This window comes from Astyanax mexicanus, chromosome 6, assembly GCF_023375975.1.
Source record: "Astyanax mexicanus isolate ESR-SI-001 chromosome 6, AstMex3_surface, whole genome shotgun sequence".
NCBI classification, from domain to species: domain Eukaryota; kingdom Metazoa; phylum Chordata; class Actinopteri; order Characiformes; family Acestrorhamphidae; genus Astyanax; species Astyanax mexicanus.
The window spans coordinates 15369590-15396922 of record NC_064413.1 but is presented as its reverse complement, the minus strand read 5'-3'; the positions used below and the strand labels follow the sequence as shown (position 1 = coordinate 15396922).

The window sequence follows — 27333 nt, the reverse complement described above, 5'->3', positions numbered from 1 at the left end:
ATCCCTAATTCCCCTGCCTCGGGAAGGGTTTCAACAAGAATAGGGAATCCTGATTAATCTTTGCATGCAAATAACAAAGGATATATCTGTGTTGCTATGCAGCTTATCTGATGATAATAGCTTTATTTACTGTACATAGATAGATCCTGTCATACGGAAAAATACAGCTCAAAGTGTTTGACATTAAATTTAAATAAAACTGTAAAAAAGTGCAAAGAAATCCTTAAACAGCAATCATTAAAGAAGTACGGAAGAACAGGAAAGAAAGGGGACAATAATAAAAATAATATTAGGTTTCAAATATTTGGTGCATAATTAATAATAACAAATGATTGCTTTTTCATTTGTTGTTGTGTGTCATACTGGGAACATTCAATAAACCAGCACTGACATTATCTTAAGACCTATTCTAGAGCATAGACCATCAGGCCATCATTTGAATGAAGTGTGTCAGTTACATTTTTAGCTAAAAGTATTGTAAAAAGGAATTACCTATTTTTTTTAACTCTGCATAATTCTATTGTGAATATGTATCAAATCATATGTACCAGTCCAATGGTGATGTTGATAAATACAGCCATTTTATTTAGTATCCAAAGCCATAATGAACCTACACAGTAAATTTTCCAGTGTAAAATCAAATAAAATCAAATCAAATCAAATTTATTTGTATAGCGCTTTTTACAACTGGTGTTGGCACAAAGCAGCTTTACAGAAACATGATTACAGGACAAAGAATCAGACAAAACATTAAACATAGAAAATACACAATACAGAACCCCCAGTGAGCGCGGAGGCAAGGAAAAACTCCCTCAGAGCTGCAGGAGGAGGAAGAAACCTTGGGAGGACCAAGACTCACATTTAAGGGGGAACCCACCTTCCACTGGTCAAACGGCTTTTAAATTAATTTTAGTTTAAGTCTTTATACATCCACATAGGTCTTATATATTCAGGAGTATAATAGCGCCACTAATGGCTTGGATGTAAACTGTAGTGGAGAGTAAGATGGATGATGAGCAGCTGATCTGTGGTGGGTGGTGGAGAAGAGCTGACTTCAGAAACTTCCATCAGTCTGGCCGGACAGGAGACATGTCCAACATTCATCAGTATCGGGTCAGACAGGTGGGCAGTCAGTAACTCGGAAAAAGGCAGAAAGATGGAATTAGTTTTAACTGGATTTATGTAAAACAAAGAGTATAAAACATTATCAGAGTGCGGCAAACTAATGACTCCGGCAGATCTAAATAAAACAGCCTAACTAAAGGCAGAGAGCCAGAAGGTAACACAGACAGTGTTAATTTCACAGTAAAAGTGTTGATTTCAAACTGGCAAATATTGAGTATTCTGTCAGAGTTTTAAAACAGTGTTGATGACTCATTTTTTCAAGAATGGAGCCCTTCACACCACACCAATCTGAGTTACCAGGCTTACATCCATTTAATTGTGCAGAAAAAAATTGTGAAATTTCCTTTTAAACACTCAATTAGAGTGAGTAACACACTTTACTGCCATTGCACAGCAGTACAATGGAACTCAGCCTCCAAATTCACTCCATTTGTGGTAGTGAACATACGCGCACACACACACACACACACAGACACACACACACTGGTGAATAGGGCAGTGACATCACCAAACTGGAGCACTGAACAGCCACCAACCCATATAGAACAATTTAATAAACACATCATCAAAAACACTCTTGGTCATGATCATTACCATCACCACTGCTCTGTATGTGGGTGGTAATGCCTTCTGTTACATGTTACTGGTTCACATGTGACAGAGTGGATCGATGGACGTTAAATACCTGGGAATTAACTTCAGAACATCAAAGATGGAATTTCACCTATCTGGTGCCACTGTAATGCCTTTTTTTGATTTCCAATAATTTATGCTGCTTTTCCATGAGTAGGCTGGCAACCTTACTCACAAGACATTACCTCAGAGCTTATACAGGTGTTGGCATTCCCAAGCCATCCCGCAAAGTAACAATTCTTAATCAATGTACAGTGTACCACAAAAGTGAGTACACCCCTCACATTTCTGCAGATATTTAAGTATATCTTTAATGGGACAACACTGACAAAATGACATTTTGACACAATGAAAAGTAGTCTGTCTGCAGCTTTTATATAACAGTGTAAATTTATTCTTCCATCAAAATAATTCAAATTCACTGTTATATATAAGCTGCAGACAGACTACTTTTCATTGTGTCAAAGTGTCATTTTGTCAGTGTTGTCCCATAAAAAGATATATTTAAATATCTGCAGAAATGTGAGGGGTGTACTCACTTTTGTGATACACTGTATATACTTGTATCCCATGACTTTTGGCAGGGCTTTTTATTGTCAGTGTAAAACATAACTCATAACTAAGTATTAATCCGCCGATATTGATATGATATCGTCAGGCTACCCTATTATACTGAACTAATTCTCAGGTTTACAGGTCCATGCTATGAGTATAACTGAACCTGTGAAACAGTAGAAGACTGTTCCCTTAATTAAAAGATTTACAGAGAGTGGCTGACTTGTTGATGGTCTGTTTATCCTCTCCTATGGTCTGATGCCCTTCTCCTGGATAAACAGTCTGCACGTGGAAAGACAACCCTCCAGAAGCTCTGAAAGCATTGGCGTTTTTTGTGATGGATGTGTGGGCACGGCCTTTGAGTTGGTCAGTGAAGTAGCCACATGGCAACATCTATGGTTCACCTCCTAACACCCACATTTTGTCTGCGCACACACTGGTGTCAGCAAAACTGGAGAAAACTGTGCAGCCTTACCGCAGTCCACCAAGCCACGCGTCACTGGTGTTGCTGCAGCCCACGTTTGCCTAAACCTGCCTTAGCGCTGCGGTGGTGTCTTCCACTATGGCCTTTCTTTGTTTCTCCTTCTGTCTGAGTGGAGGAGTGTCCGGCACGTCACCAGTGGGCAAGAGGAGACTGCCGAGACATCTCTCAGAGAACCTGCACCTTAGTCAGAGTCTGGAGTACATGGTGTGGAACAATGCTGACACACAGCCCATTACGAAAAGTCATTGTTAAGAGGACAGATAAGAGATGTGCTACAGAGTCGAGGCTGTGTTGGCTTTGGCTGTGTCGTCTAGTTACACTATAGCAGGTCACAAGTTCAAGTCCCTGTTAGTGTGAAATTTTGTGATACATATTCAGTACTTTTTTACAGTACAGTGTCAATAATGCATTCAAGATAAAAAGTAAGACATCTCCACAGACACTAGGAACACATCTTTTTGGAATGTCAGCTGAAAAATATTTGTTTAACAAAATGATCAATATAAAAGCAAGCTCCTTTTTCTTAACATTTTAAGATTCTGAGGCTCTCATAAATCACCATAGCAGCATCTTAGAGCACGGTGTCTATCAGATGAAGGCGTGACCTGCTGGGAACAGGCAGAGGCCTTGAATACGTCATGGCTGTGCTATCTTGAGGACCGCATCAACATCACACACATACTTTGTGGCTGTGTCGTAAAGTTGGGACCACTGAAGTATTTTCTATGCAGCTGGAGTCCCTCTAGTCCCTGTGACCTGACGTACATTGCCTGGCAGTCCTCAGCTGGACCGGGTGTCCTTTAACCACACACTGATGTCGCACTGACTTAAATCACTAGTGCACTTAGAGGAAGAGGGCCCTGAAAATAGTAACTCAGAGTCAAGAAAAACAATGAAATTGTCAGACACTAGCCAAACAAAATATACAACACTAATGATAACAAAATCAATCATTATTATTATTATTAATAAATACACAATCATATCACAATAGCATGGCCATCTTATTATTTGTTTCTACACTTACTGTCTATTTTATCAGCTACACTGACCATATAAGAGCACTTTGTAGTTCTATAATTCATCATTGCAGACTGCAGGCCATCTGTTTCTCTGCATACTTTATTAATCAGTGCAGATAATGACCCACCACCCAAATAATACCTGCTCTGTGGTGGTCTTGTGGGGTCCTGACCATTAACAAGAAACAGATGGCCTAGAGTCTGTAATTATAGAACTACAAAGCTCCTGTGTGTGTGTGAAGTAGATAAAAAGGATAGTCTATAAAAAGGAGGTGGCCATATTACAATATATCATATTTATAATGCTGTCTCAGTTGTTTTCAGTTCTAAATAAAATTAGAAGATGAGTCAATTAGAAAAGTATCATAGGTAACTGTCGTACAGGATCACTTTGCATCTTTACTACTACTGACGGTGGCCCAGCTTTGCAGTGCTGCTGTCTAGACTTTGGCCCAATGCTATTTCACCCCATGGTCCTACCACTTAGCCCTAGAATAATATGAACAATAATAATTATTTGCTGCACCAACTGCTACTTTTCTAAACACATTATTTACATAAATAACCAGCAGCTAGTTTGCTGAACTTTATACACTATAGATACTATATATCTGTATTATATGGAAGCCTATTCCCGCTTCCTAAAACAAAAATTATTAAGTAAACTGCTCATCATTTTGAGATACCATCTTATTATTTTGAGATACTAAGTCATTATTTTAAGATAGTAAGTGTGTTTGCTCTTGAAAAAAAAAAAATCTTTCAAAATAATGAGACGGTATCTAAAAATAATGACTTAATATCTCAATATAATTATTATTATCTTAAAATAATTTAACATTTAATATTATAATCTAAAAATAATGAGACCGTATCTTAAAATAATGACTTAATATCAATATAGTTATTTATTATCTCAAAATAATGATTTAATAATAATGAGAAAGCAGTTTATTTAATCATAAGAAAAAAATGTGCTGGATTTTTTAATATTAGGTGGCGGGAATGGGCTTCCATAGTATCAGGTGCTTGAATGAAGGGTGGTCCCAATTTTTTCACCCCTTCCTCTTGTAACTCTGATCCAAAGAAAAGGATTACACTCGAAAAGAAGGAGTGAGGGTAAAAAAGGGAAATGGGATTCGGCTTTGGTCTGTTGCTCCAGAAATTAATGAATGAATAAATGATTGAATGAATGAATGAATGAATGAATGAATGTGTCTCACGAGGAGGAGCGGGGCCATTCTTGTCTTTTACCAAATTTACCAGAAGGTCCTTCTTCATAGCAGCAGCAGCAGTAGGATTTAGAAGATTTCCCCCCACAAGCTCCTGATTTTCTCCAGTGTTTCACACAGAAATAGCTCTCCACCGCCAGCCAATCCCAGCGCAGAGGGCGGGACGTGTCGGAATACAGGTGGGAAAATGAGTGCAGCCTTGTCATCATTTACTATAAAAGTAATGGACCCGGACGAGTTGCTTCACACTTATCCGAGGAAATATGCCGCTGCGGACAGCGATGAAATTACACATGGTAAGAAAATGAATATTTACCTCTATGTCTTTCTTTAGAGGTTTCTCTAGACCTGTTTCTCCAGCGCTCTCTGTCCACATAGCCTTTCACTGTTATTCCCGCGTTACGGTCTTTCTTCTTTTTCCCGCAGTTTACATTTTTGAAGTTTATATTGTAATTTAAAGCAGCACGTGGAGACCGGTGGAGAACGGGCCATTAACTGTCACCGACCGATTAACGGTTTAACTGAACCCATCACCTGAATAAACCCTGCGAGACTTTACAGGTTTTTACAGGTAAAAATTAGGAATTTCTCTACAGTTTTTCCAGGTTGTTTGAGATAAAAAGGCAAACAAAACGCCATTGCAGTTATTACTACAGTTTTAACTGTTACTTTCTTTACTAAATGAACTAAAATGCTAAAATGTTAGTCACATATTCCACCAACACCAAGTCATTGCTTCTGAGGTAAAAACTGTCTTCCTTTTGTCTGTGGTGGAAAAAAGACTGTCATTCTGTCATTCTAAACTAGCTGAACAATTTTACTTTGTACCGTTTTCCCTCCACCTGTGCCATATTAGAATATGAAAAACTGAGCGTTTCTGTGAGTGCTGGAAAAGACTACTCATTCGAACAAACAATGTTGGTGTTAGCCATATTAGTTTGCTAGTTCTCCACCGTAGAGTTTGAGACTTTTATCCTATTATTCACAGTCTGACAGGTGAACTACAATAACTTGTTTCATGTTGTGTTTTGTGTTGAGAAAAGGCTTGTTACTGCTTATTAGCTCAAACGTAGGGCTGCAGGATATTGAAAAAAGTGACATTACCATATTTTGTAGTGTTGCAGTTGTATATTGTCATGATATTAATAATGCACTCTGATTATGGAAGTAAAGGAAATACAGCTCTGGAAAAATATGAGACCACGTAAAAATAATGAGTTTTTTTATTTTTCCAAATTAAAAACCTCTGGAATATAATCAAGAGGAAGATGGATGATCACAAGCCATCAAACCAAGCTGAACTGCTTGAATTTGTGCACCAGGAGAAGTTTTCCAAAAGCAGTGTGTAAGACTGGTGGAGGAGAACATGTCAAGATGCATGAAAGCTTATGAAAAAGTTATTCCACCAAATATTGGTAATGTCCGAAATCCTAAAACGTTATGAATATGAACTTGTTTTCTTTGCATTATTTGAGGTCTGAAAGCTCTGTATCTTTTTTGTTATTTCAGCCATTTCTCATTTTCTGCAAATAAATGCTCTGACAATATTTATAGTTGGAATTTGAGAGAAATGTTGTTAGTAGCTTATAGAATAAAACAACATTGTTTATTATATAGCAAAATCAGAGAAATTGATTCATAAACTAAAGTGTTTTTTTTTTTTTTAAGAGCTGTATAATCTGTCTGGAAAAGAGTAAAAAAATACCTTCGCTTGTACCAAGCGACATTATGTGTTGCATTATGTGTATAGTTTATTTTGCATTACGTGACCTTTTTTTATCTGTTTTAAACTCTTATAGGGCCCTACATTGCATGTCCGGCTATGTCACTATTGCTCTAGGGCATATTAAAATGACTACGCTATGCTGAATTGTTATATTGTGTATGTATTAAGTGATGTGTTAACTTGCTGATCTCCTCCACTGTGCTATATTATATTTTAGAAGTTAAAATAGTTGTTTCATTATTCACAGTCCAGAAGAAATATGCTAATTTAATCTATACATTTTAGGCTGGTATGATTGGAAAGCTCTTTTGGGATAGGGGTGGTGCTAATGATTGGGGGTGGGGGGATGGGGGGGGGTTGTGATATGGATGAAATAGATGATAGGTAGCATTCATGGTTATTCTTCCAATGGTTTCGGTGTGCACAGATAGTGATTGCTTCCGTGACTGTGAGGACCACAACTTTTTGCATGCCTTGATTTGCATGTGTTCTTGTTTTGCTGTGTAGCAGATAACAGATGTAGTACAGATCCACTATGACCGTATTCACCATCATGGCCTTCATGGCCTTTAGATAAGGGTCTTTTACATGGACCTGTCAAGCAGAAGCATGTGATTCCCCACAGAGAGAGTGAGAGTTGGAGTGGAAGTGTGTGTGATGGGAGTGTTCTCTAGCTGTGATCAGGAGCAGGTGAAAACTAATGAACTTCCCTAAACTAAGTCTCTCTCTTCCAGTCTTTGTCTGTCTATCTCTCCCTGTCAGTCTTTTTTGTGTGTTTTATCTCTGTCTCTTCCTTTGTTAAACTCTATCTCTCCCTTTGTTTAAGCCTATCTCTGTCCGTCTCTGTCTCCTGCTCTTCTGTCTCACTTTCTAGCTCCCTCCCTCCCCCACATCTATTATATCCACCTGTCTTGACATAAAAAGGTAGCCCTTTCAATATTTTTTTAAGGGCATCAGGGACAGGGGTGGGGTTGGGGGGGGGGGGTAATATAGTGGCCAGGGTGGCATTAAACAAGATATGAGCCTGCGCCGTTTATTCAAATGGGAACAAATAATCCTGAAAGGAAGTAAAGAGAAATAGGTTCCTCTTTTAGATCAGACTGGTAGTGTGGTCTCTGAAGGTCATTATTGTCTTTTTAAAGAGCCTCTTGCATGATAGCCTGACAGATGACAAACAGCCAACGTTCTTGTTTTTAAATTATTCAGACCAAATAGCAGTAAGTCTATAAAGGTCATAGATAAACGATAAGAGCAATGAAACAGTATGAGCAGTAACAAAAGCATTATAACTATCCTACTGTTTTTTTCTGCTTTGGGTTATTATTACCAGCAAGCTCATTAACATTTACAGACTGATTCTTTGATAAGCATGTAGAACATGTAAAAAAACAAATAATAAAACACAAAGTGTGGGAATTTTACGCATCAAATACATAATTTTCAATTTAAGTAATTCTAAAATTAAGTAAAGAAAAATAGTAAAATAAAATGTATAAAAAGATCTATTTAAATAAATTATGTTGCATTAAAAACAAAGCATATTTATGATAAGTATACAGAAATAGGCCTTTTTTAACATTTGCCCTATTTCTGGAAAATATTCAAATTAAAGCAAACTTTGACATTAGCAATGTTAACATCATTACTCCTTCCTACAGAATTTGTGTCAGGGGAATCTAATCAACACATAAAAAGCTTTTGCCCTACATTTGAGTGCTCTCTGTCATTATATTTAAATTAATGAATAAAACTCATAAAACAATGCCAATCAAATATGCAATAGTTGTGTACTAAAATGTGCTGTGACCTATTGTCACCTATGAAATTAAGCCCTATTATCCCGAAATATTAAAAAGGTTCAAATGTAAAGTTTGCACAGTGTAATCTAAAGGTTAAACTCTTTCACCAGGCAATCAGGACAGATAATTAGACTTATTGGCTGTGCCTTCAATGTGTTTGTTAAAATTTTCCGGTTGCAGTGCCTCTTCTCACTTAAAACAGGTCAAACTTGGCAGCAGAGACGGGGTTGTTGGTGGGCTTGTTAACTTGTGCAGTCCTGCCTCAGGCTCTGTGGCTTGTGTTTATGAAAGTGAGCATTTCTCTAATCTGCTCTTCTCTGTGTGTCGTGTGTGTGAGGTTGATGGCTTTATGATGGGCATGTTGGGGAGCCACATGCTCGTTTGATGCCAGGCCTCCCACGCAGTAAGGAAAGCTTCTGCAGAGGCCAAAATGAGGAAAAGTTTGGCATTGATGTAGGTTTGTATGAGGTCGTTCAAAGGCCCCTGCGAAAATGTAGCATTTTGTTATACTATTCTACCATTCTGCAAGGCCGTCCTCAAAGTAAATAGCCGGGACACTTCGCTAGTAGTGTAGTAGGGCCTTTTGGCAGTGAAATGACAGTTTACAAACCCCCTGGATAATTAGAGGCTCTAGGGCGCGAGATCGGAGATGTGCTGCACTACTTCTCAGGGTCAGTGGTTTGGGTCAGCGCCTTGCATCACTTTTGGCTCATGCAGCGCAAGATCCAAACCCCTCTCCCAACATGACTCTTTCATCTCTGCACAGTTCCCCAGTTGCAGTCTTTAAAGTAAGCAGCTTTGCTTAGTTTAAAGCTCTGTGGAACAACTTGCTGTGCCTTGCTGAGGTAAACGCTGCATACCTTGAAATCAAAGTTTGTATTTGAAGCTGGCCGTATACCATAAGGCTCATCTTTTGTGAGGTTCCTTCAGATCATTTGGATGGTGTAATTATGGTCTTCAGAAGCCTTATACTAGTGTGTAGTTTTGGTTTACGATTCTGTACCCTGCATCGTGAAATGGCAGCCTTCCGCACGGCAGTGAAAGGCTAAAAGTTCATTGGCTTTTCCACCGTTTGATTGCCATATGTGTGGCATTCCCCCATGCTAAAAAAAATGAGCTTGAGGACTTAATGATTTCCTCACTGAGTCCCACCACCTGCTGTAGAGAACACAATGTTTGGTCTGGAGACACCACAGAGTGATGTTTATGGGGAGTTCGCCTGCTCTCTTCTTCTTGTGGGTCTTGCTCATTTGAACAGAAGCCAAGCGCAGTCACACTAGGGCCCTAGCGAGATCCGGAGCATATTGTTGTTCATGGCAGCCGGGTGACGGGGAAGTCCACAGTGTAAAATTGTTCAGCGGTGATACTGTGCTCAGGACATCTGGGCCACATACTGCTGTGATGGCTCGCCTAACATTGCTGTATCGAAGGCTGGCTTGGCTCAATATGCACAACACTCACACACTCAGACAGACATCACCAGACACATAAATCTAAATGCATATTGTAAATTTTAACCGTGATACAACATAGAGAACAACACATGTCCAAGTATCTCATTGTCATTTTCCTCTCTCTCTCTCTCTCTCTCTGTAGCTTTTCGTCATGTCTTTCGCATTGGCCCACCATGAGACACCCAAGTACCAGCACCGTGACCCTATCACCAACAAGATGCTTCTGTGTGACCAGTGCCCACCAGGCACAGCTTTGGAACGACACTGCACTCCCAGTGAGGAAACCGTCTGCACCCCTTGCCCTGAGAGGCGCTTCGCAGAGCATTGGCACTGGGGAGACAGCTGCCAGTACTGCACGTCAGTCTGCAAGGAGAGACAGATTGTCCAGAGGGAATGCAACAGTACACACGACCGTATTTGTGAATGCATCGATGGTTACCATCTGGTGGTGGAATTCTGCGTCCAGCATACAGCCTGTCCGCCAGGGTCAGGTGCCTCTGTGCTGGGTAAGTGGTTAATCATTACTACAGAAATATCGCTTTTCTGTAGAAGAGTCCAAGCTGTCCATCACCAGCCGCAGGCTTATCACAAGCGCAGATCTCTCGGTGCTCACTCAAAGCTGCTGTTGATGAAGCTTCACTCACTGGTCTCACACGCTGTCAGAGTGCTTTGCTGATTCCCAAAACTAGATCACCCTGTCCGTTATTGAGGCACCCTGAAGCCCTGGAAGTCATAATAAGCTTCAAAGTCAGTCATCCTGTGAGCAGTAACTTTAGTAAGTTAAACTGTTTCTTTAGTAAGTAAATGTTTAAGGAAAAAATATTAAATCTGATTTTGCGTATCAAAACAAAACGATTGAAACAATATATAATAACAGTAAACATTTCAGTGGGTTTAGTTAGGAAATGGGTGGAAGTATTTGATGCTCCTCTGGCAACAGCTTTACCGGTCTGTTCATAACAGAGATTGCAGCACAGACCGCTTACTCAATAACAGCATCGGTGGAAATGTTTATGTCTTCCTTACATACTTCTGTGAATTGTCAGAGAATCTTCAAATTAATATCTTCTTTAAGCTTCTGTAATGATGCATATTCCCAGTGCAAGGAGATTGCATTCTAACGAGGAGAACACAGAAATTGCATATAATCTCATAATAATAATAATAATAATAATAATAATAATAATAATAATAATAATGATTGTATAATAATAACTTATTTAACATCTCTTTGGTTGCTTCTTTTCTGGTCTTATGCTGTAATGTGTTATGCTTCAATTTTGCTCCATAAGATGGCGACAAAGATCTTTAAATTCAGAACTGGTTGTTTGTAATATACGTTGGTGTATATTACACCGACTTCCATAACTCTAACATAACATAATTCTGTATCTAATTAATGTTTATGATATATTATTAGTTACTGATTACTACTACACACGGATTATTTATATGTACATGTTCACCTAAAGTTTTAAATGAAGCAAAAACTGATAATGATGATTATCTCTTAACAGTAACACATGTCTAGTCGATGATGTTAAATGTTGGAGTACTGTGCAAGTCTATAGCTCAGCGACTAGGAAGGACAAATTATAAACTAGCAGCAGAGTGTTGGGTACCCAAGAACAACAAAGTAATATACCCTTTAGGCCATTCATTTTCCCAAGGTGCCATATGATAACTGGTGCCTGTTTTGGTGAGCTAGACCAACAGACTGTTCTAAATTTAGCTCACTTGGCTCAATGATTATTTTATCTCTTTAAAAAATGCAGTAATTTGATGAGGTTTTGTTGGTACAAGTAGATTTATTTAATTAGTCAAAGAAGACTAAGAAGCAGGCAAACTGAAAACACCAATTTATCATATCATTCTTTAATCAACATTCACATAAACAAATCTGAACAGAATTTCCATATTTTTACAGTAAAGATGAGCATTAAATTAACTTAATATGAATTACTACTGGTACAGTATAGCTATAATACTGTTTATAATACTGTACTACCTCTCATTTTCTGTGTTTCAGTACTTTATTCTCTCTTGTTCAGTGAGAGGAATCTAAACATGTGCAGACAATAGTTTAATTTCTAAGCAGGGCAAAAACCAAGGAGTCATATGTAGTCTGCAGGCCTTATAATGAAACTGACAGATGAGCTACTTTGGTGCATTTACATTTACAGTTTTGCCTAAAGCCTTTTATTGATTGGTGTAGTATAGTTTAATTTGTTTGCTCAGCCAGATCATCAAACCCAATTCTGTCACAGACGGTCATGAAACGCTATGTTGTTATCCCCTCCACTACGCCAACCAGCGTACAGCAGTCACAACTCTTTTTAACGACTGTTATGGGAGTAAAAGGCTGTGTAGCCACAGACCAGTCAGACTTCCCATTCTAACCATACTGGAAGAGAAATACATAAATCATATTGTGAATTGAACGTTTTTCTGTTGTCATTCGTATTAAAATATTTGAACCTAATGCAATGTTGCATAAGTATAGCCTGCAGTGGTTAAGCACTGGTTTATACTGGCTCACGTTTGCTTTAAAAATGTTGTTTGTATTACTGTGATGTCAGCCAACTTACTGACTGTCTCTCTTACACTCAAAACAGTCAACCTACGATCCCTTAGGTCAGACGACGGGATTTGCTGCTAACATCTTGGTGCCAGGTGTTGTTGAGTGAGCTGTTTTGCCGGCACATGGAAAACCTTTATTATTCAGGGTTTTTTTTCAGCAGTGTATTATACTTTATTATGTGTGGTGGAAATTTACAAATAATAAGTGGTAGACTGTCCCTAAAATCACCTGATTTAGTTCTGATTTGTTTCTGTTTCTCTTTTTTCTTAAACACACTCCAGACTGTTTTGGGGCCCACTGCAGCAGAGATAGGTGTGAAATACCCTTTCTGTCTTTCCCAGAAACATTTTTACATGCAGTGAGTCATTGTGAGGATTCTGAATAAACGAGGGAGATGCCGTTTCGTTTTTTTATGTAGTCAAAAAGAGGAACTTGTGTGCTCTGTCCACCTGCTGCTCCTGGACGGTTGAGATAACTCGCGCTGCAGATATTTGCATTGTAGATTGTCAATAGTAAACTTCAAATTTTCACAGCAAATCTATTATGCAGTTTTGCTATAAAAGGAATGATTATATTCTATGGGCGCGCTCTTATTCAGTGTTTTTTCCTACATTGTAAACGAATACTAAAGTGATTCAGACTATGAAGGAACACATAAGGAACCATGTAGTTAAACTTAAAAGTGTTAAACAAACCAAAATACCCTTAAGACTCTTATCTGGGGTTCTGTTAACTTGCAGTTTCTGGGGCTGGTAACTTAGAATGAACTTACCCTGTGCAACAATTCCTTTCTTCCTTTCCTGGGGTAGACCTAATGAGAGCCAGTTTCATCATAACATTTTTGATGGGCTTTGCAACTGTTTCAAATTGACTGAAGTAGTTCTTGCCATAATATGGATTAAAACATTTCTCAAATAGGGCTATTTAGTATATACTAACTCTACATTTTCACAACTTTACAATTGATGCTCTCAAACACATTAAGAGGCAAGAAATTCAAGTACTTTCATGAACCTTTGATAAGTTTAGCACAGCTGTTAACTGTAAGCCATTCCAGGTGATTCTACCTCATAAATGCCAGAATGTGCAAAGCTGTCATCTAAGCAAGTGCTTATGTAAAATATGTAAATGTAAAATATAAAACATATTTTGCTTTAACACTTTTTGTTTAACACTTTTTTACTTTCTAAATAATTACATGATTTTCCTTTGTAGTTCAGATGACTTCAGTATTAATGTACAATGCAGATTTTTTTAAACAATGTAAAATCAATGAATATAAGGTGTGTCAAAACTTTTTACTTAAACACGTTTTTAGGGGGAATTCTTGCAAAAAAAAATATTTTTAATTTACTTTATGTCTATGTATGTTTGTATTTTAGGCACACCTGAAAGTGACACAGTGTGCGAGAAGTGTCCCCAGGGCTTTTTCTCCAGCGTAGCCTCAGCCACAGAGCCCTGTCTGCCCCACCGGGACTGCTCTCGACTGGGCCTGAAGACCCTGAGGCCAGGCACAGCCACCCAGGATACGGTCTGCGAGAGCGACCATACTTTTGACTGCTCAGATCAGCACACTGACTGCCATAACGGTAAGCATGAGTCTGTGGCCGTAAACAATATTTTTACCCTGCTTAGATTGATAATAAGTAATATCAGTAGACCTAGACCAGTGTTTCTTAGTCCTGGTCCTGGTTCCTCCCTGCCCTAAACATTTCCATGGATGTCATGCTTTAACACAACCATGCAGCTCTGTGGGCTTATTAATGAGCTGATTAGTTAAATTAAATTAAAGAGTGATGGAAGCAGGAGAAGAGAAACACTACCTGAGTAGGGGAGGGGCCTCCAGAACGTGCAAGTTTGAAAAATACTGACCTAGATTGACATAATCTATAATAGGTCTGGAACCACATGTTGAAACTGTCTCCTGTAGTATGTCGCCATTTAAGTTTTGGTCCACTGAAATAGTAGTAGCCAATTTTCATAAATTGTTGCTTTTACTTTCATGTTCTGTAGGTGTGTCATGCTTTTTTCCTTTTTGAAACTGCACACTATTAATCAGCTTTTGTTAAATTTTCCATCTGCTATTCAGACATGTGGGTGGTCTTTTAAAGTTTAACTAATGGCTAATCATGTGGCTACAAATAGTGCTAAAAATGACTAATAACTTACTAATAAAATGTGTTGGATTGAACAACATTTTTTTGTAGAAAGTATATCATTTCTGATATTTTAATTTTTTAATCATGCATTTATTAGAACATTAAAATATCTGTACAAGACAGATCACTAATAAGGCCAGAACACATTTATTCAGGACTTGATTTCGGGTTTTGCTGGCAGCATGCAGAATTATTTACAGACTGATGTCATATCCTTGACAATTTAAGGAGGAAGCTGAGTCAGAGGAGAGGACTGAAAAGGATATTGTTCATCTTGAAAAAATGCCAGAATTTAACTTTCCATTTTCTCCTATTCTCCTTCGTGTATAGGCAGTCTGACACACTTTACCTTTGTAATGGATGATACAGTCCAGTCATGATGCAGATTCAATAATGAAATTTGAAAATTAAGTTCCTATTAACAGAAGTTCTAAAGAAAACTGCGTTTACGTGCATGTTTGCATTGACAACACTATCCCTAAAATATTACTAAATAAATATTACAGAAATATAGTTAGGCTCTTAATGACATTATTAAGGTTCTGTGGTTTGAACATTAGTTAATAATTGTATTATTAAAGAAGCCTGATGAAAATGCAGAGGGGAGGAAAAAATAACTAATATAAACAGATAGTGAAACACATCCGACTTCAGTGTTTCAATCAAAACAGCACATTGAAATATTATCGCTCAATATTGGCTGATACAAACCGTTTCAATATTAGTATTAGGAACAAATAACTTGACCTGTTGCTCAGCATGGGTCTAATGCTTCAAGATAAGCTTTATACAAATAAGCTTTGAGACAAAAATAAGCTTATCAAACTAAAACACAAAGTATGGAGGGAACACTGATGGGTGGAAATGCTGTCTGAAATCAGAGCTTCCATCACTGTGTCCTACATTTAAAAAAATTAAATATATTTGTATTAGGTATTGTATTTGAAACACACCTACTATAATAGGCACATTAAAATACATTAAGTTTAGTTTTCAGAATGAAAACTGTTAAACAGTGTCCAGCATAATGCAACCTCCCCTTCGTTTTGGGTCTTCTTACTTTTGTAGTACAAAAGGTCTTTATACATAATGAAATGTTATATATATATTTATTTTACAGCTGTAGTCCTGTAGTTTTCCCCTATTTAATTGTTGGAAGTTTATTTGTTTTGCACATGCTTAGACAGACATAAAGAATGTCTATAAAAACAACAGCAACGTATTTAAGTCTTCCTGTTAGTCTGCTGTGATTTTAACATAGGTGATCTTTATACCAGATGCCTAAAGCTAGACATGTTAGTATTTTCCCACATGTTGAAACTGTCTCATGTAGTATGTCGCCATTCAGGTATATCATTGAATTTTTGCTGTGTTTTTTCTTTCTCTCTTTCTTTCTCTTTTTCTTTCTTTCTCTCTATCTGTCTTTCGTTTTAAAATCTTCCCCTTCCACATTACCCCCACAGACATCACCCTTTGTGAGGAGGTCATATTCCAGTTCCTGTCATCTCCGACACTTGCCTCTGTATCTGTGGAGCGTTTGCTGGAGAGCCTGCCCGGGCGACGGGTGGACTGGAAGAGTGTGGAGCACCTGAAGAAGACCTGCAGCCCGCAGCAGCAGGCCCTGTATCTGCTGCGTCTCTGGAGGGAGCAGAACAGAGACCAAGACAAGCTGCATATCATCATACAAGGTTAGAGGATCTGAATTGTCCCTCACTATTTGGAACTGAGAGGAAATTTATGATTCTTTGGTTGATCAAGGTCTTTATGATTGTTCATCTTTATAATTAGTAAAATTACAAGCAGGTGAGTATAAACATGATGTGTAGGCTGGCTCTGTTTATTCTTTTTAAGCAAAATATGTTTTACAGGTGCTAGAAATAAAACAGTTAAAGTTTTATGGTAAACCACACATTATGACTGTTATTTATCATAGAAACAGTTTTTAAAACTGATTTAAATGCTGTACAGCATCGATCAAAGCCTTACAGATGTAGAGATGCAATAGCAGCAATTTTTCTGAATTATTTTAGCCATTTAAACGAACCAATGCTAATGTTTGGGGATTTTGGAATAGTAAAATAGTTAAGGCTTATCTATTTAATATGCTAATAGTTTTTTTTAATTATGTAAACTAAAGCTTTTTTGGCCAAAACTGTTTGAACTGGACTTCCTATGACAAGACAACAAGAAGTGTCAGAATGTGTTCAGGACAAAAAGAGCACACCTCGCTCCAACCAAGATAACAGATTGAGGCACTGTTAAAAGAGACAAAAAACGCTGTGTGTTAAATAGGGGTGTGCCCTATTATATCGTACACAATAGTATCTCCAACATTTTTAAGTATTGTGAACGATATTATACCCAGAAATATAGTGCCATATCACCCACTCCTAATTATTACATCAAGGAACTACTTTTTTGCTGTTTTTAGAAAAAGTAAAAATCACACTGTTCTCATTCCCCATTATATATCTACTAGAGACATATTATATCTGTCCAGAATCATTTATTTTACTTTAATCCTGGATATATGGAGATATTTGGGGTGCATTATTAGTATCATGACATTCTGGATCATTGACTTCTATTTTTTTATAATTTCAGTTAGGGTTGTACCATATCATATCATAAGCAATAAGAAAATCAATTTCTTATTTTGTTGCAGTAGTGTATTTTTTAAATATATATATATATTTTTAATCCATTGTTATATCTATATCACGGAAATACCATGAAATATAGTGATATTATTTTAGGGCCGTTGGGTTAAAAGCTGTATCTGCTGCTCACAGCACTTTCACTGAACAGTGATGCTACAAAAGTTATTTCAGTATGTATTTTAATAATTTTTAACAATACATTGATAATACTGATAACTGTAATGATTTTGGCCACTATAATCATCATAGAAAATGTTTATTCCATCCTGACCTCAAATTTGCTGGCGGCCACAAAAAGCCATACTTATTTAGGAGTGTCACCAGTACAGAGCTTCCTCTTCCTTTAATACACAAAACAGAGTTTACTGCGTAAATGGCAGGTAATGGAATCTCAGTGACTAACAATCTGTTTCCTAATATGTCCTTTTGACACATTTGCATTACATTCCTTGCTTTAAATGTGATGTTGCTGCTTATTTGCATACTGGTCAGCATGCTTCACAGGACAGTGCACATAGCCAGTTTTGACCTGTTTGAATTTTCCACTCTCACTGAGGCACCCTAGATAACATCACTGAGGCTCTCAGATAGCCATCAGCTACTCTTCAGTTAAGCATATTAAGGGGATTTCATTTGTTATAATTCGACATTACATGAGTAAAACATTTCCAAATTCTCATGATTCAAAAAGCTATAAAAATCAATTTAACAGCCCACAACAAATAGCAAATTATTTAAAGGTTATTTAAAGTATAACATAGAATGTTTGTCGTTTCAAATATTACATTTTAATTCACAAGAACAAGAAGAATATTCAGACTTCAAGACAAGAGTCCAAGACAAGTTTTTTAGGGGACTTAGAAATTCACTATCATAACGTATTTATCAGTTCCAAGAAAGAGTGCTCTGAAAAGATAATGTAGCATTTTGCGAAAAGGTCAAGTAAATTTATTCAAATGGTATTTTTATTCCGTTCACTGGTGCGAAGGGCTGCACAGTATCAGCATCGCAATCACACTGTGCAACAGTCACACAGCAAGACATTTAAGATCCAGAGCAATGCCAAAATATATCAACCAGGCCATTGTTAAACTATTTTGCTGTTTAATATGAAAGATATGAAAAATAATTCACACTCTTGTTTGTGATATATCCAAAAAAGACCAATTATGTCTTCCCAATAGATTTGGGCAATATGGCCCTAAAATAATATCACGATATTTCATGGTATTTTCGCGATAACGATACTCTTGGTGATATGACAAAACACTGAATTTAAAAATTATTTTAAGAATACACTACTGCAGCAAAATGATAATTAAATTGTGTTATTGCATACAATATGATATTGCACACCCCTAACAGAGATAATAAAAATACAAGAATTTTATCAGATTCGTCAATGATCCAGAATGTCATGATACTAATAATAATGCACTCCAAATATCTCCATATATCCAGGATTATAGTAAAACAAATTATACTGGACAGATATAATATGTTTCTAGTAGATGTATAATAGAAAATGGGGTGGGTGATATGGCATGATATTTTGGGGGAATAATATCGTTCACGATATTTAAAAATTTTGACGATATTATAGTGCACAATACGATATGGCACACCCCTACTTTACAATATTGTTTATTTTACTAGTCAAACAATTTACAGAAGGTAATATTAATATTATGACATGTCATCACATTAAGTGCATTTATGTGCACTTTATAATCCAATTATTGTTTATAATTAAATCAAAGTTTGTCAGTAGTGCAGCAATTTTACACACTTTCATCAAATTATAAGAAATTTTAATTTTAACTTTGCAACCATCCATTAATCTTATTGAAAAAGATGTGACCAAACATCAGGTAAAAACTAAACTTAACAAACAATGTGAACATACATCAGTTTAAAGATTAAAAATGATTTAAATCCTTCAGTTTCAATGTCGCTACGAAAGTGTTTTGTCACCATGGGTCTGCTCAATTATTTCTAGTATTTCTAGTCGGTTTTCACACACACACAGATATTAAAATATTGCAATATATAATATATCATAGAAAAAATCACCTCTCATAGATTATTCTTTATCAAAGGAAGCTTATTGATCATTTTTCACCTTCCAATTTACTTATGGCTATTGCACCATGTCTCAAGCAAAGGTTTAAACATTAAACTGTAAAAAAAGTAAAAATAGTTTTAAGCTGGCTGACCTTTCACCAAATGCTTTTTGAGTTCATTGCGTAAACAACTTCCTGCTTTATTTCCTTTCCAAAATTAGCCTTTCTTAGAAATCCATCTTTACAAAATTGCTTGTGGCCTGACTTCCTTTTTTAACACTTATACTAGAAGCTTGAGTTCTTTAAACATCAATTAGCTCAATTAATTTTACTGTGAATCAACCAATTTTTACAGTGGAACTTTTTGAACCTGAAAAATATTTTGAACAGTGAAAAAATAAAGACATTACTGTAGAGATGAAGGCACTACTGCAGTAAATATACCGTATTTTTCGCACAATAAGGTGCACTTAAATACTATCATTTTCTCTAAAATCGACAGTGTGCCTTTTAATCCAGTGCGTCCTACGTATGAATTTTACCAGTCAGGTATTAAGGAGCAGTAAAGCCACTCCGCTAAATTGCAGCGTTATACAGGCGTTATACAGGAGTTTCAGTTTAGTTCTCCACTACCGAAGCTGGAGTAGCATTAGCATTAGCTGCTAACCGCTATTTCCCCGTTTAGAGGGGAGTATTATCTGCATGTAGCCTGCTCCTAACCCTGGCTAGCACTACTGGAGTGGTTAGCCGCTAATGCTCCAGCCTTAGCGTTGGAGAAATTTGGAAATCTTAGCTTACTGTAAATAAACGAAAGTGCTTTACTCACCCAAATAAACAGTTTTTAGGACAGAAATCTGTGTAGATTAACATCCAGATTCATATTAACTTAGCGTAGCTTTACTTAACTTAGTTAGCTACCCCCCACCACCGCCACCCAGCGGTGAAACCTTCTGAATTAAATGTTCCTTATAGTGTCTTTTAAAATGCGCATTATGAATGAAAATAGACCAGAAAATAGACGTTCATTGATAGTGCGCCTTATAGTGTGAAAAATATGGTAGTAGTCTTTTGTAGGTGTTTTATTAGCATAAATAAACGTCACTTCTGCTCACAGCTCACTGTACTTTCCTCGTTTGTTCCAGGTGTGAATCACTGCGAGAGAAAGGTGTCTCGCTGCACTGGCCTGAAGAACATGACACTGGGACACCTGCTGATGCTCGTGGACACCCTACCTGGAGAGAAAGTGAGTGAAGAAGCCGTGCGGGCGCTGGCTCTCTCGTGCCCTTCGCACCGCTACATTGTGCAGCTTCTCCACCTGTGGAAGAGCCAGAACAGTGGCCAGGACCTGGCCAAGGCTCTGTCCCACAGCCTGCGCAAGCTACGCTCGCGAGGAGCCCCGCGGGCCATGCTGCGGACTCTGAAACAGATCGTCCGCATCATTAACGCCTCCCCTGTACACCGCGTGTATGAAAAAATGATCGTTAAATTGCTTCAGGACAGCTCGTGCTTTAAATCCAAACTCTACAATGACTGAACTCCTGGAGGCCAATGGAGGATGGCTGAAGAGAAGAATTATTTAATTGCAAATTGAAAAGAGTTGTATATACTTTCACTTTTATGTGAGAACTGGGACTGAAGGGGTGGGTGGGGTGTAATGCTTTCAGCAGAAGAAGAAAATATTTTTGTGGCCTGTTTTTCTCGTCTTGTGTTGGACGGCTTTTACCGAAGCTCTAAAGAAAAAGAATGTCAGATATGAATGTACAGTATAAGAGTGCAATTATGTTTTATTTAATTTTAATGGTGTGTTTCCAAATTTGCTTTAAATTTTGCTATTTATCACTATGTCTAAAAACTGGACACTGAAGCTATGTTTCATATTTGAAAGCAAGCTGTATTAGTAGGTTTGATTTTATTTTATTTTCGTGGCATTTTTGTTTTTGTTTCACATTAATGGTTTTCTTCATAATAACATGACATTGACAATCGAGAAAAATGTTATCTTAGACATACACGTGTATGTCAACATACAAGTACATACTTCTGCAGCCTAACTTAAATATACAGTTTATATTAATGCTGACTTCATGTTTCAAGCTTCATTGCATGTTAGGCTTTTGCATACTGTTTCGTTTTCTTTAGGGACGTGTCTTTATGAAACTTCTATTTTTGCATCTGTTAGTGCTTATATATGTACAGTGGCATGCAAGTTTGTGTTCCTGTAAGCAGCTAATCAAGTAAAAGATAAACCAAGTTCCAAATTATAATAATCGCATTTCAAACAGCCAAAAATACAATCTTCATTGGAGATCCAGATTTTGGTGGTATTTAATTGAATCTATTCTTCCCCATGCCACTGACTGCAATACAAGCCCAAAGCATGATCAGTTCTCCTTCATGCTTTACAGTTCTTTTTTTGGTTACATTTTGCACCCTTTTCCCAAACAGACCTTTGGTTATTTGGTATATAACTAAAACATTCTATTTTACCTGTAACAATTAGTGATGCACTGATGTGTGAAATTGTTTTCATGCTACTTTGAGGTAAGGATGCAGGAAAGAGTATTTTATAAATTCTGATCTACAATTTGATTTTTAAAAATTGTATTACGTGGTCCTACGTAATGATAACCATGTCATTGGCCTACACAAGCTAATTAATATCTACCTTGGAAAAAAAAAAAACATTGTATTTAGATTTTTCTAGGTGCCTAAACTTTGCAGGTTTCTCTTTTATTTTTTTCCATTTTAAAATACATTTAAATATACAAAACCAGAAGATTACAGTAGTCTTACTTAAAATGTTAAAAAGAATCCTTAATCTTTTTTTTTTTAGTTTGGAATTCTTCTACACTTTTTTTTTTCTTTTTCACAGTAACACATTTTGCATGCCACTGCTTTCATAAAAATCACATTTTACAGTCCTTAAACTGCACCTTGTTCAAATAGCTTAAGCTTACTGTTTTTTAGAGTTTGTCTGTATGCTACTGTTACTGGCCTGCTGTTATTACAATGAGCTGTATTAAATTTTCTTTTAGATTTTTACTACTTTGGTGGTCCGTGATCAGTCAGTAAAGTTCTGTATTTGATGGGAGAAAGTGATTAATGTCACAAGAAGCAAGAAGAGCTCTACTTTTGCTGACCTGTCTTTCATTGACAAGATTGACCCAACATGACTGAAGTGGCTCCATGTGATTGATGGAAAAGGGAACGTAGAGCTAAACCCTGGTCAGATGCTAGCTGCCCTTTGCTAAAGCCAGGCTTCCTCGTGCATTGAAAGAGGAAACCGGTTGGATACTTCCACTAAAACTGCCAGAATTAGTGTGTGGCTGACTCACGCTTCAGCTTCTGAAGCAGAAGTGCAAGTGCGCTGACTCACTAGCCGTGTGAGGGCCTCGTTTCTGTTTTATAGAGATTTGAGCATGGCGGTTGCACGCATTGAATGTGAGTAATTCGTACAATGATTTGTTGTTTTCATCACAAAAAATCATAAAAAGCCCAGGAAGGTCAGCCAGGAGACACGCTCAGGAGGAGTTCCCCCTCACTGGGTAGAAAGAGCGAAAATGACTGATAAATGCTGCAGGAATGAAGAGGTTTCGGTGGTTTGAAGTGTTGAATCGTAATGTTGGCTGCGGCCAGTAAACTAAGCACTACTCTCAGTAAACTAAACAGAGCAAGGAGATCAGTAGAAATAACCCACAATTTATTCTTTTTTTTATAGTCATCACACTTCTAAAGTCTAAAGTCACATATTTCTTTGGACCACCCTTTAGCTTTGATTGCAGCGTGCATTCACTGTGGAATTGTTTTGATAAGCTTCTGCAATGTCACAAAATTTACTTCATTCCAGTGTTGCATTCATTTTTTTTTATTGATGCTAGAGTACAGTCTGACCTCTGCACAAAGTCTTCTCCAGCACATCCCAAAGATTTTCAATGAGGTTAAGATCTGGACTCTGTGGTGAACTCTCTCTCGATCCATGTGTAAAAATGATGATCTCATGCTCCCTGAATCACTCTTTCACAATTCCAGCACCATGAATCCTGACATCATCTTGGAAAATGCCCGCGCCATCAGGGAAGACAAAATCCATTGATGGAATAACCTGGTCTATATTCAGTATATTCATGTAGTCAGCTGACCTCATTCTTTCAGCACATACTGTTGCTGAACCTAGACCTGACCAACTGCAGCAACTTCAGATCATTTACTTACTTAAATCCAGGTGGAGGCTTTTTTTTTTTGGCCAGGCAGTGTATCGTGTCTTAAGGAGCCTAAAATGTGTAAAGGATTTATATTCTTTCTTATGGAGTAACACAATTTATTTTTGCTGCAAACAAACACTGATCTTCATCTGGACTGTCATCAAGCTTTGTCTCACCTCTCCTGCAACACACAGGGTTTTCATACATACTGAAAGTGTCTCACTGATTTATGCAATCACCTACAGTATTTCTAAAATTAGGATCTTGTATATCAGCAACTCTTGCACAATTTTTTTGGGATGAATTAAGCAAGACGTAGAGTGAGTGATGCACGTAGTGAATATGACATACAATCATCCTGGTTGGTCTGTTGCAATCATCATACTAGGGGAGGGACTTTTACTCTGATTGGTATGCCTTTGTGGCCAGTTGAACTATTAGTGTATAATCCTTGAAATTAATTTTTGCAGGGTTGGTATAAAATTCTGGCAAAATTTTATGTAATTTATTTACCATCAAAACAAGTTTTAGTTTATTATAACAGCATAGATTAATCTTATTTAAATATTTAAACTATGTCTACGTGCCCAAACGTATTTCTTTAAAAACATAATTATACCACAGTTAGTTCTGACCCTGCAGTGTGATTGGCTGAGAGGTGTTCTATGAGTGACATTATCAACCAGTAATGCACTGTAACTGAAGCTCACCATGTATTACTCCACCACATACATGTGACCAAGCAACGATGCAGCGCTTACAAGCCAAACTGCGCAGCCACAAACAGAGCAGCATTGGAACTATTTTAACTCGCTAACTGTTTATGACCAAACATATTATCTCTGTATTTTCTCATCCTTCAATAATAACAGTATAATCACAACAATACACTCTAGGATCGTACTATAGCGTGTAATATTGGCACTGCTGTGTTGCAGTCATACAGTCATATGAAAAAGTTTGGGCACCCCTATTAATCTTAATCATTTTTAATTCTAAATATTTGGGTGTTTGCAACAGCCATTTCAGTTTGATATATCTAATAACTGATGGACACAGTAATATTTCAGGATTAAAATGAGGTTTATTGTACTAACAGAAAATGTGCAATATGCATTAAACCAAAATTTGACTGGTGCAAAAGTATGGGCACCCTTATCATTTCATTGATTTGAATACTCCTAACTACTTTTTACTGACTTACTGAAGCACAAAATTGGTTTGGTAACCTCATCGAGCTTTGAACTTCATAGCCAGGTGTATACAATCATGAGAAAAGGTATTTAAGGTGGCCAATTGCAAGTTGTTCTCCTATTTGAATCTCCTCTGAAGAGTTAATGTATTAGTGTCAGGCTAACACACTACACACAAACAAGCAAGCAATACATTTAGAATACATTTTACTACCACACCCTGAGAAAGCTCAAACCTTTTGTGCATTGTTTCTTAATACATAACCTTTTAATTCCCTGACCTCACTTTTCCACACCTCCTAAGCCACCAACTTCTCCAATTTTCTGTCTCTTTCCATTTTCCCAGCATGATTTTGGGAGCACTACAGAGTTTTACACAACGTCTCCACCCTGCACACTTTTTTACGGTCAACAGTGACAGTAAACATTACCGTACTGTCCATCATGTTTTTCCACTATAATTTTAGTAGTTAGTCGAGTCTCACGTGTTGGACATAATAACAGAGCTTTTTCTTCTCAGGTAAATACTGAAGCAGCTCTGATTCAACTTCTTTTTCTTAGTTTGCTTATTTGTTGTATCCAAAACCAGCATGAGAGGATCTGGACTTGGATCAGAGAGCTGAACCTCCAAAGAAGCTCATGCAGGATTAATGTTTCACCAGGATTGCTAATATTCCTGTAATGTTATACAATTAAGGGTCAGACATTGTGAAAAAAAAAAACTGTAAAAGGAGCCTGTGGTCATGTGATTATTTTCCACTACTCCTGTCTGAGGAAGCCGGTGACCTTTGAGAGGTGGCTCTACCATGATGTGATCTTGATACCGCTACAGTAGCTCTAAGGAAGTTTGTGTGATGTCCCTATCACAACACAAATCTTTTTGTTCCTCTTTTATCTTTAGGAAGTTGGGATGACCTTTCAGTTTATGGTAGCAGGTGTGTCCACATGAGCATGTGCGTATCTCATCATATGAATTATTATATGAGTAATGGTTTAGCCTCAGTGTCTATGAACTTAGCGTAACCATATTTTGGCTTTAAAAAAAATGACCCTGAAGATATTCTCATATCTGTCATGTTTGGCAAGCTCTCCATCATAGATTTTTTTTTTTTACTGTATAATACAATTATACTAAAACATCACAGCTGAAAGAATTCTGCATGAAGGAGTGGGAAAAAAACATTCATGTCATCTTTGATGTCAAAGATTGGTAGATGGTTATAGAAAGCATGTAATTGAAGTTGATTGAGGCAAACAGGAAAATACCAGCCATAAGTGAGTCCTTACATTTTATCTCATAATAAAATTGTATTTCTTTGAGTTACATTTAGACAGTTCTTAATTTGTATTCTCAGTGCTTTGAATTTTTTATACACCTTGAACTTGCATAGCATATTCTTATATAAAAAGTTACAAATTACTATGAAACGAAAAGATCTTTCTTATCCATGCTAAAGAAAAGCATTTGCCAGAGCATGATGCTACCACCATACACAATACAAACACACAGCACACATTTCATATTTTTATTTATTAATATTTTTTTAAACTATTACAGCTCTGGAAAATAATAAGATATCACTTCAGTTTCTGAATCAGTTTCTCTGATTTTGCTATTTATAGGAATATATTTGAGTAAAATGAACATTGTTGTTTTATTCTATAAACTACAGACAACATTTCTCCCAAATCCCTAATAAAAATGCTTTCAGTTAAAGCATTTATTTGCAGAAAATGAGAAATGGCTGAAATAACAAAAATAGATGCAGAGTTTTCAGACCTCAAATAATGCAAAGAAAAAAAATCATATTCATAAAGTTTTAGGAGTTCAGGATCAATATTTGGTGGAATAACCCTGGATTTTAATCACAGTTTTCATGCATCTTGGCGTGTTCTCCTCCACCAGCCTTACAAACTGCTTTTGGATAACTTTATGCCACTCCAGGTGCAAAAATTCAAGCAGTTCAGCTTGGTTTGATGGCTCGTGATCATTCATCTTCCTCTTAATTTTATTTCAGAGCTTTTCAATTTGTTAAATTCAAAGAAACTCATAATATGTAAGTAGTCTCTTATTTTTTTCCAGAGCTGTAAAACGTTTTTTTCACTTTGCAGTAACTTGCTACTTTACTTTTTAGTCTATAACATAAACTCCCAATAAAAATCATTTCAAGTTCAAGCAACTATACATGTTTAAATCATGTTACATTAATTATCTAATATTGTTTACATGTAGATTAGTTCTAATTAGTCCAAAATGTTTGTTTAAAAAGACTAAATTTTTCCCGGGCTTTCCACACTTTTTCACATGACTGTATTTACCACAGAATAAGATTTTTTTGAAAATCCCTTTAATTTCTTCAACTGAAAACGAGGTTAGACCTGGATTGCCAAATACGGACATAACTTCTGAATACTACAGAATGACGCATGACTTCAGTAGTCTAT

General features: G+C 36.9%; 1 protein-coding gene across 2 annotated transcripts; it reads left to right on the top strand.

The window, feature by feature from the left end:
- The first annotated feature begins 5180 nt into the window (after nucleotides 1–5180).
- Nucleotides 5181–22538, top strand: LOC103031342 (tumor necrosis factor receptor superfamily member 11B). Of its 2 annotated transcripts, none has more exons than XM_007256829.3 (5): nucleotides 5181–5347; nucleotides 10173–10536; nucleotides 13994–14200; nucleotides 16234–16458; nucleotides 20636–22538. In XM_007256829.3, exons 1-5 carry the CDS (start codon nucleotides 5315–5317, stop codon nucleotides 21025–21027), a joined length of 1221 nt encoding a protein of 406 aa, XP_007256891.3. In that variant the 5' UTR covers nucleotides 5181–5314; the 3' UTR covers nucleotides 21028–22538. The 2 variants fall into 2 exon arrangements, with proteins under 2 accessions (XP_007256891.3, XP_049336638.1); XM_049480681.1 differs by lacking the exon at nucleotides 5181–5347 and adding an exon at nucleotides 5435–5622.
- The last annotated feature ends 4795 nt before the right edge of the window (nucleotides 22539–27333 follow it).